The sequence below is a fragment of the Leptidea sinapis genome, chromosome 1 (assembly GCF_905404315.1).
Source record: "Leptidea sinapis chromosome 1, ilLepSina1.1, whole genome shotgun sequence".
NCBI lineage: Eukaryota > Metazoa > Arthropoda > Insecta > Lepidoptera > Pieridae > Leptidea > Leptidea sinapis.
This window is the reverse complement of record NC_066265.1, coordinates 12,916,007-12,930,923: the sequence shown is the minus strand read 5'-3', so window position 1 is coordinate 12,930,923 and position 14,917 is coordinate 12,916,007. Positions and strand designations below refer to the sequence as shown.

The 14,917-nt window shown below is 37.4% G+C and overlaps 1 protein-coding gene across 2 annotated transcripts in view; it reads left to right on the top strand.

Annotated features, from left to right (window-relative positions):
- The window catches only part of LOC126967069 (signal peptide peptidase-like 3), a 37,223-nt gene extending 22,306 nt beyond the window's left edge, over positions 1 to 14,917 (top strand). Inside the window, exons 6-11 of one of the 2 annotated variants that reach the window (XM_050811426.1) lie at positions 1,162 to 1,324; positions 2,015 to 2,151; positions 3,272 to 3,387; positions 6,770 to 6,928; positions 8,367 to 8,472; positions 10,175 to 14,917. In XM_050811426.1, the coding sequence (XP_050667383.1) occupies positions 1,162 to 1,324; positions 2,015 to 2,151; positions 3,272 to 3,387; positions 6,770 to 6,928; positions 8,367 to 8,438 (647 nt within the window). In that variant the 3' untranslated portion in view covers positions 8,439 to 8,472; positions 10,175 to 14,917. Of the gene's footprint in view, positions 1 to 1,161; positions 1,325 to 2,014; positions 2,152 to 3,271; positions 3,388 to 6,769; positions 6,929 to 8,366; positions 8,473 to 8,747 lie in introns of both variants that reach the window. The other variant, XM_050811415.1, reaches the window with a different exon arrangement.

Here is a 14,917-nt window from a genome sequence, read left to right as displayed (position 1 = left end):
TAATATTCTGATGGATATACTGAAAAATCACACTTTATTATTTGATGTATTTAGATCGGTATTTTACACAACTCTAGTACCGTTTACCTGCCAAAGCCACTGCAACTCAAACTCCACAATGGTCCATCGTTCTTACCTGTGTTTGGAGCATGCGCTGACAAACTTTTAGCTTTTATAAAATAATGTAGGTTTGGGGTCCACGGGCTCTTAGACCATTATGCCAACTACTCGGCTAAGTCAAGTTAGTAAGTCTTTTGTGCTGCGAGGTATATGCTTTTACAACAAGATCTCAGAAAATGGTCAAAACAAAAGTATTACGATATTCAATAGAATTGTTAAAAAGCGTTTGTGTGGTATAGGTTACTATAACATAAACGACTTTCTTAATGATTCCACAGATTGAAAATGGAACTTCCGCCCTCAGGCTGTTAGATAATAAGTTTAATTGTACAATATTACTTTGTAAACATATTTTTGGATGAAAAAAAAGCCCGCTGAGTTTGTTGCTCCCATTCTTCTCAGGTCTGAGGCATTCTTTTTGGAATGGGTGATAGTTTTTGACTTTCAATAAGTGATGTCATATCCTATTTTGAATAAAAATATTCGAATTTGATTAATAACACCAGTTTTTTTAACAGAAGATTTTCACCAGTGCGAAGCTCCCTTGCACAGGATTCCGGCTAGATTATGAGTACCACAACGGCGCCTATTTCTGCCGTGAAGAAATAATGTGTAAACATTATTGTGTCTCGGTCTGAAGGTCGCCGTAGCTAGTGAATTTATTGGGCAAATTAAACTTAACATTTTATATCTCAAGGTGACGAGTGCAATAGTAGTGCCATGGTATAATAGTACATGGTAGTAACATATGTTTACTTACCTTAAGATATCTCTTCTGTTTTAGATAAAAAAAATGTGTAATTAAACGCAAATTCCACCTTCAGCTAATAGTCACAGTCTTTGTTTTCTAGTCACTGTTTAATTAGATGAAAGTTAATGGCTGAAATTCGCTTATTTTAATATTGCGGGCAAAACAAGCTTGTCATAATCCCACCAATACCACCTGTTATTATTTTATGCCCTATTTTTAATGAATGATAATCTTAAACTGCTAAACTATATGTTTGTAGTTGTCTTGTGACTTCATATTTTGTATTTCAGCAATGGGCATGGGATTGTGCGTTACATTTATAGCACTGATCCGACTGCCCTCGCTGAAGGTCTCCACTCTGCTGCTCACTGGGCTGTTGCTTTACGACGTCTTCTGGGTCTTCTTCTCCTCCTACATATTCACCACCAATGTCATGGTCAAAGTTGCCACGAGGTAAGTGGATATTAACGGCCTTTTTTACATTACATTTTAAGTATCTTATCTGTTATTAGCTGAACACCGCTGCCCGGTCTTAAGATGTGTTGCTGTGTATATATTTTTACTTATTTTATACTATTTTTTTACTACTAAATATTGTGATTTGTGATTTTTGGCTAAAACAAATATTATTATTATGTGGGGGACCTTGTGAAGTTGTATGGGTTCGAAAACATTAAACCTGCCATCTTGCAATTGGCGTGATTGTGAAGTATTTAATATTGGAATTGTTTAACTTGCAATATAATATAATAAGCGACGAAATTTTTACATTGTATGTCATTTAAAAACCTTGCAATTAATTATTGAATATTAACGAATATGGCTGTATGGGGTTGAACGCTTTGCCTGTCCTAATAATGGACGAAGAAACCAATAAAAAAATTTACGATTTCTGAAAACTCTTATTTAATATTTTTTACAAAGTAGTAATAAATAAACGAATTCACAATATGGAGATTAAAAAAAATCAACTGAAGCCATTAAATTTTATAATTAAAAAATTGCTTCAAGTGTATTTTTTTCTGAAGGAAGTATTGCGTAACGTAACGAAGTGTTCTCCCTCCCATAAGAAGATATCACATCAAAAAAATTGCAAATGGTGAATGTATACACTGTTATTATAGTGTCCCGTCCCAATTGCAGGCCCGCGGAGAATCCGATGAACGTGGTAGCACGACGGTTGCAACTGGGCGGTGCCATGAGGGACGCGCCCAAGCTGTCGCTCCCGGCCAAGCTCGTGTTCCCCTCCATGCATCATCAGGGACACTTCTCTATGCTTGGTAAGTACTTCACGTCACTTACGAAAATCATAGATTTAGCTGGTGACCATCCCCACTATATTAATGTTGTTTGGTGGTAACTTGCATCGCGTAAAATGGCATGGTTAATTCGTTATTTATGCAAATGTACTAAGGGGTATTAAAACACGAAAGTGGGTTTATCACATGAGTGTTTTAATACCTAAGTATCAACAGTTGCATACAAGACTTTATCTACACCCAGAATATGAATCCTCTATAAAAGATTCTGAAACAGTTAGCTTACTGCTAACATTAAAAAAGCCAGTCCTAGTAACCATTACATCATCCAAACAAGTGTTGTAATGTTGTACTGAATCACATTACAACACTCGTTTGGGTGATCTAATGGTTATTAGGATATTGAGTGTGAATTATTAATAATTTGTGTAAAAGTGTGTCAATATTATTATTATTATCTTTAAAGAGGATTTAAAGCATGGGTCTATAAACTCTTCACTTTTACATACCTTATTATATTATAGCTAGTGAGACTTAACATCTTATGTCTCAAGAATTCAAGAATCCTGAGCGGCACTGCATTGTAATGGGCAGGGCGTATCAATTACCATCAGCTGAACGTCCTGCTCATCTCGTCCCGTATTTTCATTAAAAAAAAAATTTAGCCTTGCAAATCTTGCCGCAGGACACAACCCACAAAAGGATAGTTAAGTGGGGTAATAGGTTTATGGCTTTATTTTCCGCACTCATTTCATTGTGCCTAAAATGGTGGCTGTATTCTTCCAGCCACTTCAAATTCAGCCAAAAGTGAAGCAGTCTCGTTGATTTCTCGGACTGAAGTGATCCTTCAATGCAAGTTTAGCTCGTTGTTCAGATTGTGGCTTGTTAGAAGTGCGTGAGTGATTGTCCCTTCCGATTGCAGATATTGTGCTATCAAGAATTACATTAACAGCTATATTAACATTTTATACTGACCCCCACACTAGGCGTTGCCTGTCTCGTGGGGGGAATGGTAGAATTAACAGAAAATAAAGATATACAAGTGACAACAAGCTGATTACTAAAATCTAACTAATAATATAAAGAAATAAACTAAAAGTAATAACTATACAAGTATTAATTGTGTGTATATGATGAACAGGTCTTGGTGACATCGTGATGCCTGGACTACTGCTGTGTTTCGTGCTTCGCTATGACGCCTACAAGAAGGCCACCCTCGTCTGCCAAATGGGACAGGTGCCCGGCCCTAGGTCCATGGTATGTTACATCCTATTACCGTTTACTATTTGTGACCTTATTTATTTATTTATCTTGGTTCTACTATATCAAGTACTGGAGGATGTGGCGACGAGATCAGACGACGGTGCGCCATCACCAGGTCTGCAGTGGAACAACTGGGAAAGATTTGGAGGGACAGGAGGATTACCAAGAAGACTAAAGTCAGATTGATGAAATGCCTTGTGTTTCCAATCTTTAGCAGGACCGCCGTAAAATCGATGCATTAGAGATGTGGTGCTGGAGACGCCTCCTAAAGATCCCGTGGACGACATTTCACACCAATGTATCCATCGTCAAAGAGCTTCGTATTAAAGACAGACTATCGTCAATTGTGCAACTAAGAATACTAAAGTTCTTTGGTCACGTCTCTAGAAATGAGAACTTGATGGAGAGACTGGCAGTTCAGGGCCAGGTGGAAGGCAAGAGAGCACGCGGTCGATCGCCAACCCGCTGGATAGACGCCATCGCAAAGGCTACTGAGTCCACCATGGTCCAGTGTACTCGCAACGCCTCTAACCGTCAGAAATGGAAGCACATCGCCAGGAGATCTACCCTCAGAAAGGATATTGACCCACCGAACACCCCACCATGTACCTCGTCAGCGCAACCACGACCACTCTGACAAGAGTGTCCGACTAAGAAGAAGATTTGTGACGTGTGTACACAATACACATAGTACTGAGACATTGATAGAACTAAAACGCAAATCGCCTAAATGCAGTCCCACATAGTCTGGAAAAAGCTTCCCGCACAATACACGCTATGAGCCCTCGGGTTTATAATAAACTCCCGGACTATATCACAGGCGTGTCAAATTTTAACACTTCCTAATATAAACTTAAAAGGTAGCTCATTGAGCGCCCGTTCTACTCATATAATGTATTTATAAGTAAGTTGTATTATTATGTTAAGTGTGTATGACGTGTAATAGTATTAACGAATAAAAACTTGAACTAAAATGAAACCACAATATAAATTCTTAGCGTATTTAGCAGTTAAAGGAAGTTACATATTTTCAAAACCTTACTGTGGAAGATTGCCATTCATAAGTTTACTATTGGTTTTAATTTGCCACGTTGAGTGAGTTATTTCCACAAAAAAAAATATTTTTATCTATTTTAATTTAAATTATTTTATTATAACGCCCGCGAATTCGTATAGTGACTGAATCTTGTCATATTAACATCTGTGTGAGGTCTTTACGCATAGGTTTTTAAATTACTTTTGATTGATGGTTTTAGTGTGTCTGTAAGTCATGAGGATGGCGGCCTGTCCCTATCTCAAGTGTATTATAGGATACCAGCAGATCATGGGTACCACAACGGCGCCTATTTCTGCCGTGAAGCAGTAATCTGTAAACTTTACTGTGTTTTGGGGTGAAGAATTGTAAACTATGTTTGAATTCGAAGCACATTGGCAGAATTGGCGAGAGACTTGCACGCCTTCCCTCGGGAACTCGTGCGTTCTGGTCTCTCGCCAATGCTGTCCAAGGAAACTTCTGCCAGCCAGCCATTCCGCCACTGCACAGGACGATGTATTGCTGGTCCATGACGCGAAAGAGAAAGCTGATCTCCTGGGCTCCCTCTTTGCGTCCAACTCGACTCTCGACAACCAAGCATATTCTGCGGTGCGAGTCATACATGCCGGAGGTAAAAATCCGGCATTGCGCCGTGCTTAAGGCGCTTCTGACCTTGGACATTCAGAAATCGAGCGGCCCGCTGGCATTACCCAGATCGTGCTGCGGACATGTGCTCCGGAACTGGCGCCGGTCCTTAACCGTCTTTTTCGGCTCTCCTACTCATCAGGCGTAGTGCTGAAATTATGGAAGGCGGCTTTAGTGCACCCGATCCCTAAGAAAGGTGTACGCTCGGAGCCGTCAACTACCGCCCCATTGCCATTACCTCCATTTTCTCCAAAGTAATGGAGTCGATCATCAACCGCCAGCTCTTGGGATACGTAGAGGAGCACCAGCTGATCAGCGACTGCTAGTACGGTTTCCGTCAAGATCGCTCAGCTGGTGATCTTCTTGCATACCTCACCCATAACATGAGTGAGTTGGACAGGATCGGGTGTGCCGTAAAGCACTTATAGCGAAACTGCCATCCTATGGGCTTCCCGAGAAGTTGTGCAAATTGGTCGCTAGCTTTTTGGCCGATCGGAGCATCAAGGTTGTTATCAACGGTGCATGCTCCGACTTAAAACCTATAAACGCTGGTGTCCCGCTAGGCTGCGTGCTATCCCCTACACTGTTTTTTCTGCATATCAATGATATGCTGCAAATCAGCAGTATTCATTGCTATGCAGAAGACAGCACAGGGTATGCTTCCTACACCGGCCGTGCCAACATGTTCCGGGATAGCGTCCACGAGAACCGGAACAAACTTGTGTCTGAAATCGAGACTATGCTTTGCAAAGTCTCGAAATGGGGCCGACAAAATTTAGTCCAATTCAACCCCAAGAAGACACAAGTTTGTGCGTCCACCACTAAAAAGTCTCCCTTTGATACGTCCCCTCGATTCGAGATCACTCCTCTAACTGCCACAGCCTGTATTGGCATATTTGGCGGCGATATATCGAGCGACTTCAGTTCCGTAGTCACTTGAAAGAGAAGGCCAAACTGGCCTCTAAAAATCTTGGTGTACTCAGAGTAAGGCGAGACATTACTTCACTAAAAGCAAATTCGGCCTCACATAGAGTACTGTTCTCACCTCTGGGTGGGTGCTCCCCAGGACCAGCTTCTTCCATTTGACCGCATACAACGAAGAGCGGCTCGAATCATCGACGATCAAGTCATCTCCGATCGGCTTGATTCTTTGGCATTGCGTAGAGATGTTGGTTCGTTCTGCATCTTCTACCGCATTTATCACGGGGAGTGCTCAGTGTTCGGGTTGATTCCAGCGGCCGAATTCGATCACCGGACATTACGTGCAAAGTAGCATCCGCATCACGTAGACGTCTGGCATTCCACAATAAGATACGACTTAGGGATCTTCAAGAAAAAAGCATACTCCCCGCCTTGAAGGCCGGCAACACATTTCTTGACACACCTGTTGTTGCGGATGTCCATGGGCGGTTGCCTCACCTCTCCCCATCCCGTTTGTCCCCTCTTATATATAAAAAAAATATTTTGTTTCAGTGTGAAGGGCGCCGTAGCTAGTGAAATTACTCGACAAATGAGACTTAACATCTTATGTCTCTAGGTGACGAGCGCAATTGTAGTGCCACTCAGAATTTTTGGGGTTTTTCAAGAATCCTGAGCGGCACTGTATTGTAATTACCATCAGCTGTACGTCCTGCTCGTCTCGTCGCTTATTTTCATAAAAAAATCTACAACACTCCACTTACAAGTCTTGTACTCCAGGGATCCCGGCTGACGTACTTCCACTGCTCGCTGTTGGGCTACTTCCTGGGGCTCCTGACGGCCACGGTTTCCGCCGAGGTGTTCAAGGCGGCGCAGCCCGCGCTTCTATACCTGGTGCCCTTCACGCTGCTGCCACTGCTCACCATGGCGTATGTTAAGGTAATGAGGGCAATAGATGACACAAACTCAAATAATCCTAGGGGAATATTTATAAGCGTTGCCTGCATACTTACTTTTTTTTTCCATACGTTCGAAAAAGATAGAGCCTTTTTAAATAAAAAAAAATGGAGTCTTGTATACGGTATTGTCAAATGGACGTAGTTCCTGAAATCGTTCCAAGCCACAAACATCACATTTTAAGAAATTCGTGTTTAAAGTTTAATAGATATTAGTGTATTGCGTACATGTGGGTTGGGCTACTAAGTCATGATGTCATTTAAAGAGAGACAGTAGGGCTGCCATTTTTTTTCAGTCACTTTAATATGAATCACGTGACCAGTTTTGTGTTTTTAACTCAATTTTGACATGATTGTGGTTCGGAACGGAACCGCACTGAAGTGAATGCGTTGAGAATGCGAACCGAAGCAGAGACGTCAAACTACAAAGTAGACACAGCAATCCGAAAGCGAAGCGTTGCGGGACGCCTCTCGTGTCCAACTTTTGTAAATAAACACAACCGTCTCGCACGCCCTCTCTGTTTGACGTAGTGCATACAAAGCCAGCTAATACAATGAACGAATGAACTTCCTTGTGCAGTGTTTCTGGGACGATACGACATGGGTACCTTCAAAAAAAGCGCGTACACCTTTCTTAAAGGCCGGCAACGCTCCTGTTATTCCTCTGGTGTTGCAAGAGACTGTGGGCGGCGGTGATCACTTAATAACAGTTGACCCGTACGCTCGTTTGTCCTCCTATTCCATAAAAAAAATACAACTATCTCGCTCACGCCTCGCCTTTGCTACAAACGATACTATACATAACAAAATGAAAACGCTTCGCCACGCTTTAGGTCGTTTGATAAAGCTTAAGGGGTTAAAGTATGTAACTGCCATTTCGTACTCGTTAATGGTGTCGTTTGTATGTGAGGTAAAGTGTATTTTATCCATTTTTTTTATGAAAATAAGGGACGAGACGAGCAGGACGTTCAGCTGATGGTAATTGTTACGTCCTACCCATTACAATGCAATGCCGCTTAGGATTCTTGAAAATCCCAAAAATTCTAACAATTGCGCTCGTCTCCTTGAGACATAATATGTTAAGTCTCATTTGCCCAGTACTTTCACTAGCTACGGCGCCCTTCAGGCCACAACACAGTAATGTTTACCGTAACATCGATTTTTCCTCAAATGAAAAACCATGTTTATTCACTTTTGATTTTTATTTCTTTCTATGGAAACAAACGAGTGTACGGATGTTAAGTGTTCACCGCCGCCCACATTCTCTTGCAATACCAGAGGAGTTACAGGAGCGTTGTCGGCCTTAAGGGTTGTCATAAAGCCTTTATAATGTATATTTATAACATCAATTTCGCGCAAACGTATACTTAAATCTAACCCCTATAGATTCCTATATAATTTTATTAAATCTTTGTTTATAGGGAGACTTAAGAAGAATGTGGAGTGAACCGTTCATTGCTCCAACCGGGAAAACGACTGACTTCGACGTTTGATCAGATTGAGTCGCCGTGTGTGAAACATTGCTCGGTAAAAAATTGATTTGCATTATACCATTTTCGTTGATGATAGTGGTAATGTTTTGTCATAGACAATCACAATAGAATGAATATCGTATGTTCCACCTTATTCCAAATACGATCTTGTGTTTGTGGCCCGATCCCCATATGTTAATATAGATATGTTGATGATATAATAGAACTTAGTGTGGCAGTGATAACTACTTTGCCGCCATATTGTCTATGTTTAGTATCTTTTCAAATTTCAGCTATCAAATTAATTATTTAAATAATTTAAATGTTCAGCACAGCGCCGCGCTGAATAGTTCAATTTTTTTTTTAAATTTAGGCTGCTTTAAAGTTATTTGAAAATTTAACCGACTACCGCCATTTTTAATGATTGTATTGATGAAAGTATCTAACAGAGAGTAATTATTAGCAAGAATATTTAAAATGAATCAATTTTTGTGAGTTAATAACATAACAAACCCATAACATCAAGAATTTCTTTGTTTTTTAACTATAAAATTATAAAGCAGTTTGTAACGTCAAATATGTTTCACTGTCAATTGTATTATACTCAGTTTGCGAATTTTTATAATTTTTTAGACATTAAGTAAAATGTGTAGAAATACGAGTGAAATCAAAGATATCCAATTGTAATTGAACTACGTATAAGGGTCGCTAAAATGTATTATAAAATGAGCGTTCTCTCTCTCTCTTCTCGTACTAACAACATCCCAGTGGAAAAACATCACCTATCTCTGTCCAGCAGTAAATGCTGAAAGATATAAGAGATAGGTGATGTTGGTGTTTTTCAGTAAATTAAAAGCTTTGGGTACCACAACGGCGCCTATTTCTGCCGTGAAGCAGTAATGTGTAAGCATTACTGTGTTTCGGTCTGTAGGGCGCCGTATCTAGTGAAACTGGGCAAATGAGACTTAACATCTTTTGTCTCAAGGTGACGAGCGCAGTTGTAGTGCCGTTCAGAATTTTTGGGGTTTTTCAAGAATCCTGAGCGGCACTGCATTGTAATGGGCAGGGCGTATCAATTACCATCAACTGAACGTCCTGCTCGTCTCGTTCCTTATTTTCATAAAAAAAGCTGTTACTGTGCTAATTAAAATAAATAAATAAATAATTCGTAGTGTGGGTTAAATCTTGCAACTGAAGTTTAAATTGTCCTCAATTGATTGAGCTGAAATTATAAATGGTTCAGTACCGATAAAAATTAATTTTTATGGTGATCATAATCCCGGATCTCTCCAGAATTAAGCAACACATAAAGGAACTCTTCCTGTCTATTGTATATAAGATTGGCTCATTACAACGCTCCTCAACGCCACAAAGGTGTCCTAAAATTTTTCATGTTCAACCAGACAGTTGTATAAATAAGAAAGGGGAATTTCGACTAAATTGTTGTATAACTAAAACTATAATCTGGCAAATAATTTCTGCATTTCATAGAGTAGGTAATACGACCAAACTTGTTTAGATGAGAAAAAAATACACAACTCTGTGGGGTTTATCATTTCTCACAAATCGCATCCTCTCTTAGTTTCAAAGTTATGAATTTCCACATAATATGGGCTCATTTGCCCTTCTATTCCATAAAAAGAAACAATTATTTTTTATATCTGAGAATCACCTCCATGCACCAGCAAAAAAAAACCGCATCAAAATAGGAGAGACGGATTCAAAACTTCTAGTTCGCTCTGTTTGTGCAATTACAGAAATACCCAGACATGTCGCATCTCTCCCGCCTTCCGCATTCGCCCCTCCAAGACTGTATTTTTATTGGCAGCTATTCGCAGCAACGTCAGAACGAACTAAAAGTTAGTATAGGGCTATACATGTTAAACTCATAACAGCAACATCAAAGCAACTGTTTATATTTACAAAAAAAAAATATAATAAAAATAATACACCTTAAGATTTTATTACTAGTTATATTTGAGAATACAATTTTGTGTTTGTTTTTTTTTTATTCGAATCCTTGTTTTAGCCGCTTAATTTTTATGACATACAAACCGACTAGATATTCTTAAGGGCATCTATTCAAATGTGTTAGATGCTTAATAGACATGGAACACTTAGAAGAGCATGGCGATAGAAGAGCCCCAATCAGGGTTAAATTAAAATGGATAGCAATCGCTTGAGACTGCCGAGAAACGTTACTCCTAGTAGCAGATAGCAAGCTAATCCGCTCGGTATTATTTTTTGTGGACTGAATCTTATCGTAATTTAGTACTCCAATTTTATTTTTTACCTTTTTACATTACTATTTGATACTATACTCTTGCTGCCTTTAATTTTCCTTATTGTAGTGCAAAAGTGACACCTTAAAATACTCCTAAAGATTTCTTAATAGACTTTACGCAAATTTTTATTTTATGTGATGAAAATGAATAGATTTAAAATCTTGATGTTTTAGAGGTCGTGTTTTTGTGACGTTTAATACTTTTATAAATATAGGTAAATGTTCGATTATGTTGTTAATTAATCATATTAATTTAAATATTTACCTATGATCAATATTATTGAGCCATTTAGAATATGTCCCGTTAAATTTAAAATGGTTCGGTAGCTTCTCAAGGAGTTACGTCGGCTTGTTCATGTCTGATTACTGGTTTTGTGACAGCTTGGAAAACTGTGATATAGACGCGTGATAGGAGGGCAGAAGACTTAAATCGATCAGTCCATATATTTTTGACTGACCAGGAGATATCTTAAAGCCCATTTCTTAATCCAGTTACGTCTTACACAGATGGAGTGATTTTTATAGTAGGTATATATTTGGTATATAGATAAAAAGAACAATTTCGGTCACGGACTGAAATACAATGATCTGGCCTCATTCAGTTGCTTATATGCAACTTCTTTTTCGAGATATTGATGTGATATATATGTAGAAAAAGAGAAAATTTTTCAACTCTGGTAGATCACATTCTTTCTTAATGGCCGAACCATCTCGCCAACACCATCATTATATTCATGATTTCTTGACTGTTAGCAATAGTATGTAGGTACATGTAATTCAATTTTAGTTGTACAGCTGTTGTTGCGGAGCGAATTCAGATCACATGCCTTGACGGTTCGGGAAGCAAAGAATTCACGGAATGTGTGAATTCAGATTTAAATATTTGTAACGTTTTAGAAAACAAATTTAATTTATTAACGTAGCAAATAACCAAACACGCTGTTTGACCTTATTTCTACCAAATAAAAATTCTACTTTTATCATTTCGTTCATTTATTCAGACAGTTCAAATCGTAAAGTTTGCAGTACATCAACAAAAACCTAGCATACGTTTCATTTCATTTTCGTTCGAGGAGTTTGCTCCTAGTATGTGTTTATATTTTTTATTCTTCTTTCGGGAGTTCGCCTCCATTCGTCCTAACCTCATCACTGCCGCTTGGTATGATCAAAATACAATTAAAAATACTCTTTGACCCACTATAGTTAATTTTTACTACTCGATATTTCATGATTTGAAAAGCTAATTTAAATTTTGTTTAAATTGTAGGGTGAGTAAAAGAAAAGCGCAGTTGCGTTGAACTGACGCTAGATGCAATCATGCCGATGATATTTATCCCCTTATTCATAATAGTCTTCTAACTTAAAGCATTGCTAATTCTCACTCTGTCTTCATCTATCTATTGACCTAAATCAGAATGAGAAAAAACACTCCTAAGCGGCTGTTTAAAGTTAGCGGACCATTATGAATAAGGGGGTTAGTGTTTTAGCGGCACCCCAACACTACACACTCATTAAATCATTTTACATTAACGTTAGCAGACGTCAGCGGGAACTTGTTACTATGCAAACGGTTCTTTTGATTGGGGATTTGTAAAATGTATGCCTGAATTTGTAAAATGGACGTCACCAAGATGGCCGCCCGTAGCCACGCCATCATGCGGGGCTAATATATGTATATTGATGCTATAACATATCGATTACAATGTTATAACAAAACTCGATCGCTACTCACGAAATAACCTGTTTGATTAACATAATAACACTAAAAATATTTTGTATTGTTGTTGTTTGAGTAATTTAAACTAATACTAATGGTTATTTTATACTGTGGTGTGCAAAAGTATTAACTTTATTACTATTAATTATACAAAACCGGCCTTACAAATTAACTTACAAAAAAAGCCTAAAGTTATAAGTACCAAAGAATAAACCAAGAAAATGCATAATGTTTCCAAATACTTACATAACATTTTGCTTATGATTGGATTACTCTGACATATAACGTTTCCCGCGTTTATTTACAAGGCTGCCTGACATTTGGAAAACTTCAGAATAATCATTTTATTGACAGTATTGTCAGCGATATATGTCATGTCAATGTCAACATTTTGCGTATTCATCATTTATTCTCAGGTATAACTTTATGCCAACTTTATTTGTGAGGCCGTAAATGTTTTTGAGAAATTACCTAAATTATTTACTATATTATCTTTAATTAAGTATCCTTTTACTAATAATAAACATATTTTATAGAAAATTTCCCTTATCAGTTCACATTCTGCGTGTTTCCATTGATTCTTTTCATTTTTTTAATTAGCGAGACCTTGAAATCTTGGCTGAAAAGATGAGATTAAAATGAAACAAATAAAATTCCCCTCCTAAACGGCTATATATATTTCCATTATTTTCCATCGCCCTTGCTTTATAAATATTATATATTATACGTTACATTTCAAAAGTCTATTTTTAGATAGGGGTCATAAATACTTCAGTTCGAAAAAGATGTATTTTAATTATATGATTCTTCATGCAAAGGTACTGTTATACGTATTAATATGTCAAACATTGTAAGTATATACTGTGGTAGTATTTTTGACTACCTATGTTATTTGTTGTTAAATTTACTATAAATTTATTCGCAAGTTTATGTAATTGTAATGAACAGGTAAATAGCGCGCTTTATGTTGTTACGCAAAACTGTAGATCGACAGACATTACTAAGATTCTTAACATACCCGTAAGTGCGATAGAGAAGGCTCATAAATCACAAACAGTATTGCAACGGCAGCTATAGAGCTGTTTGACATAAATATCTTTTGTTTTTCACACAAAAAATGACATAGATTTTCTTGTCATATGTCTTTATTTTCTATAAATATTGCATTATACTTATGCTGTCAACAAATTTCTCTTAAAATAATTTGTTACATAATAAATATTTTAAGAGAAATTTGTAAGAAAAATCGGCAAGGGTCTTGTTGGAACGGCTTTATGTGATGTGAGATGACGTAAGAATATAATATTAATTAAAAAATAAATGTAATATGAACAAATAAATGTGTTAAATGTTGTTTTTTATAAGCGAGTGATTTTTTGGTGAATCTACATTTTTTTACTAAAACTATATTTCTAAGATAGTTTATCTAATGTTTTAACTTAGCCTAATCAGTATTGTTCAATGCAATATGAGGCTCGTTTTTGTAAAGATCTCTCTCATTGAGCCTCATTGATATTTTATAAATAAATTTACTTACATTTTATGGTGTTAAATAAGATTCCAAAATAATAAATCATATTTGAGACAGGAGTGGCCATCCTAAATAGCATAAGAATCATTTTATAAACGTGCGCCTTTTTGCCTGTACTCACATTTTACAAACGTCGAACCAATCGACTTAGTGACGTTGACAGATGTCAAATATTTAGTTTTCGTTTGCTTTACGGTCAAATAAAAACTCATGATAATCGTAAACTGAAAGCAAAGAGGATGTAAATACTACGTAATAAGAGGCGGGTCTGTCTAAAAATTGAAATTTATTTTAGTATGAAACGTGCAGACGTTTTCACATAAGTTTGAAATGGTAGTAATTACAGTATGGCGATTGGCGACGAAGTATAATTCGGCTAAGTTTGAAAATGAACAGTTGCTTTAAACGTAGTGGATTTCGGCTATCTCCGTTTTTTTTTACAAGATTGTAGCCGTCATCTGTCAATCTATCAATGACTGCGCGTTTCATACAATCGAGTGAATCGCTTTTTCTTAGAGTGTATCAACGTCGTTAGCATACTCATTGTCATTGGCTAATTTGTGATGGCCCCTCTATCGAAAAAAAAAACAGAATTACACGCGGTGTCTTATAAAAACGGCTAGCTAAAAATTATATTAGTTTGGGAAACTGCATAATTATATTGTGAATTCTTTTATAATAGTTTTTGTGTTAGGAATGTTTACGATAATAAACCACTGTAAATACTGGATGTAGATGTAAGATAATAGTAACATTTCACTGCTCCATCACATGTCTACTGTATTGTAAATAATGCTCACATATTATGTTCTTAATTCATTTAATGTTTTTATAAGTTTTGGCGTTGCCCTGCGGTCACTTCGGACTAAGTGTTGACATCGGTTCTTATGGTCCGTTCAGACCTGCAGGTAACGCAGCGCCTTAAGTTTAGTTAAGATACTCAATAAAAATATTACATGAACAAACAA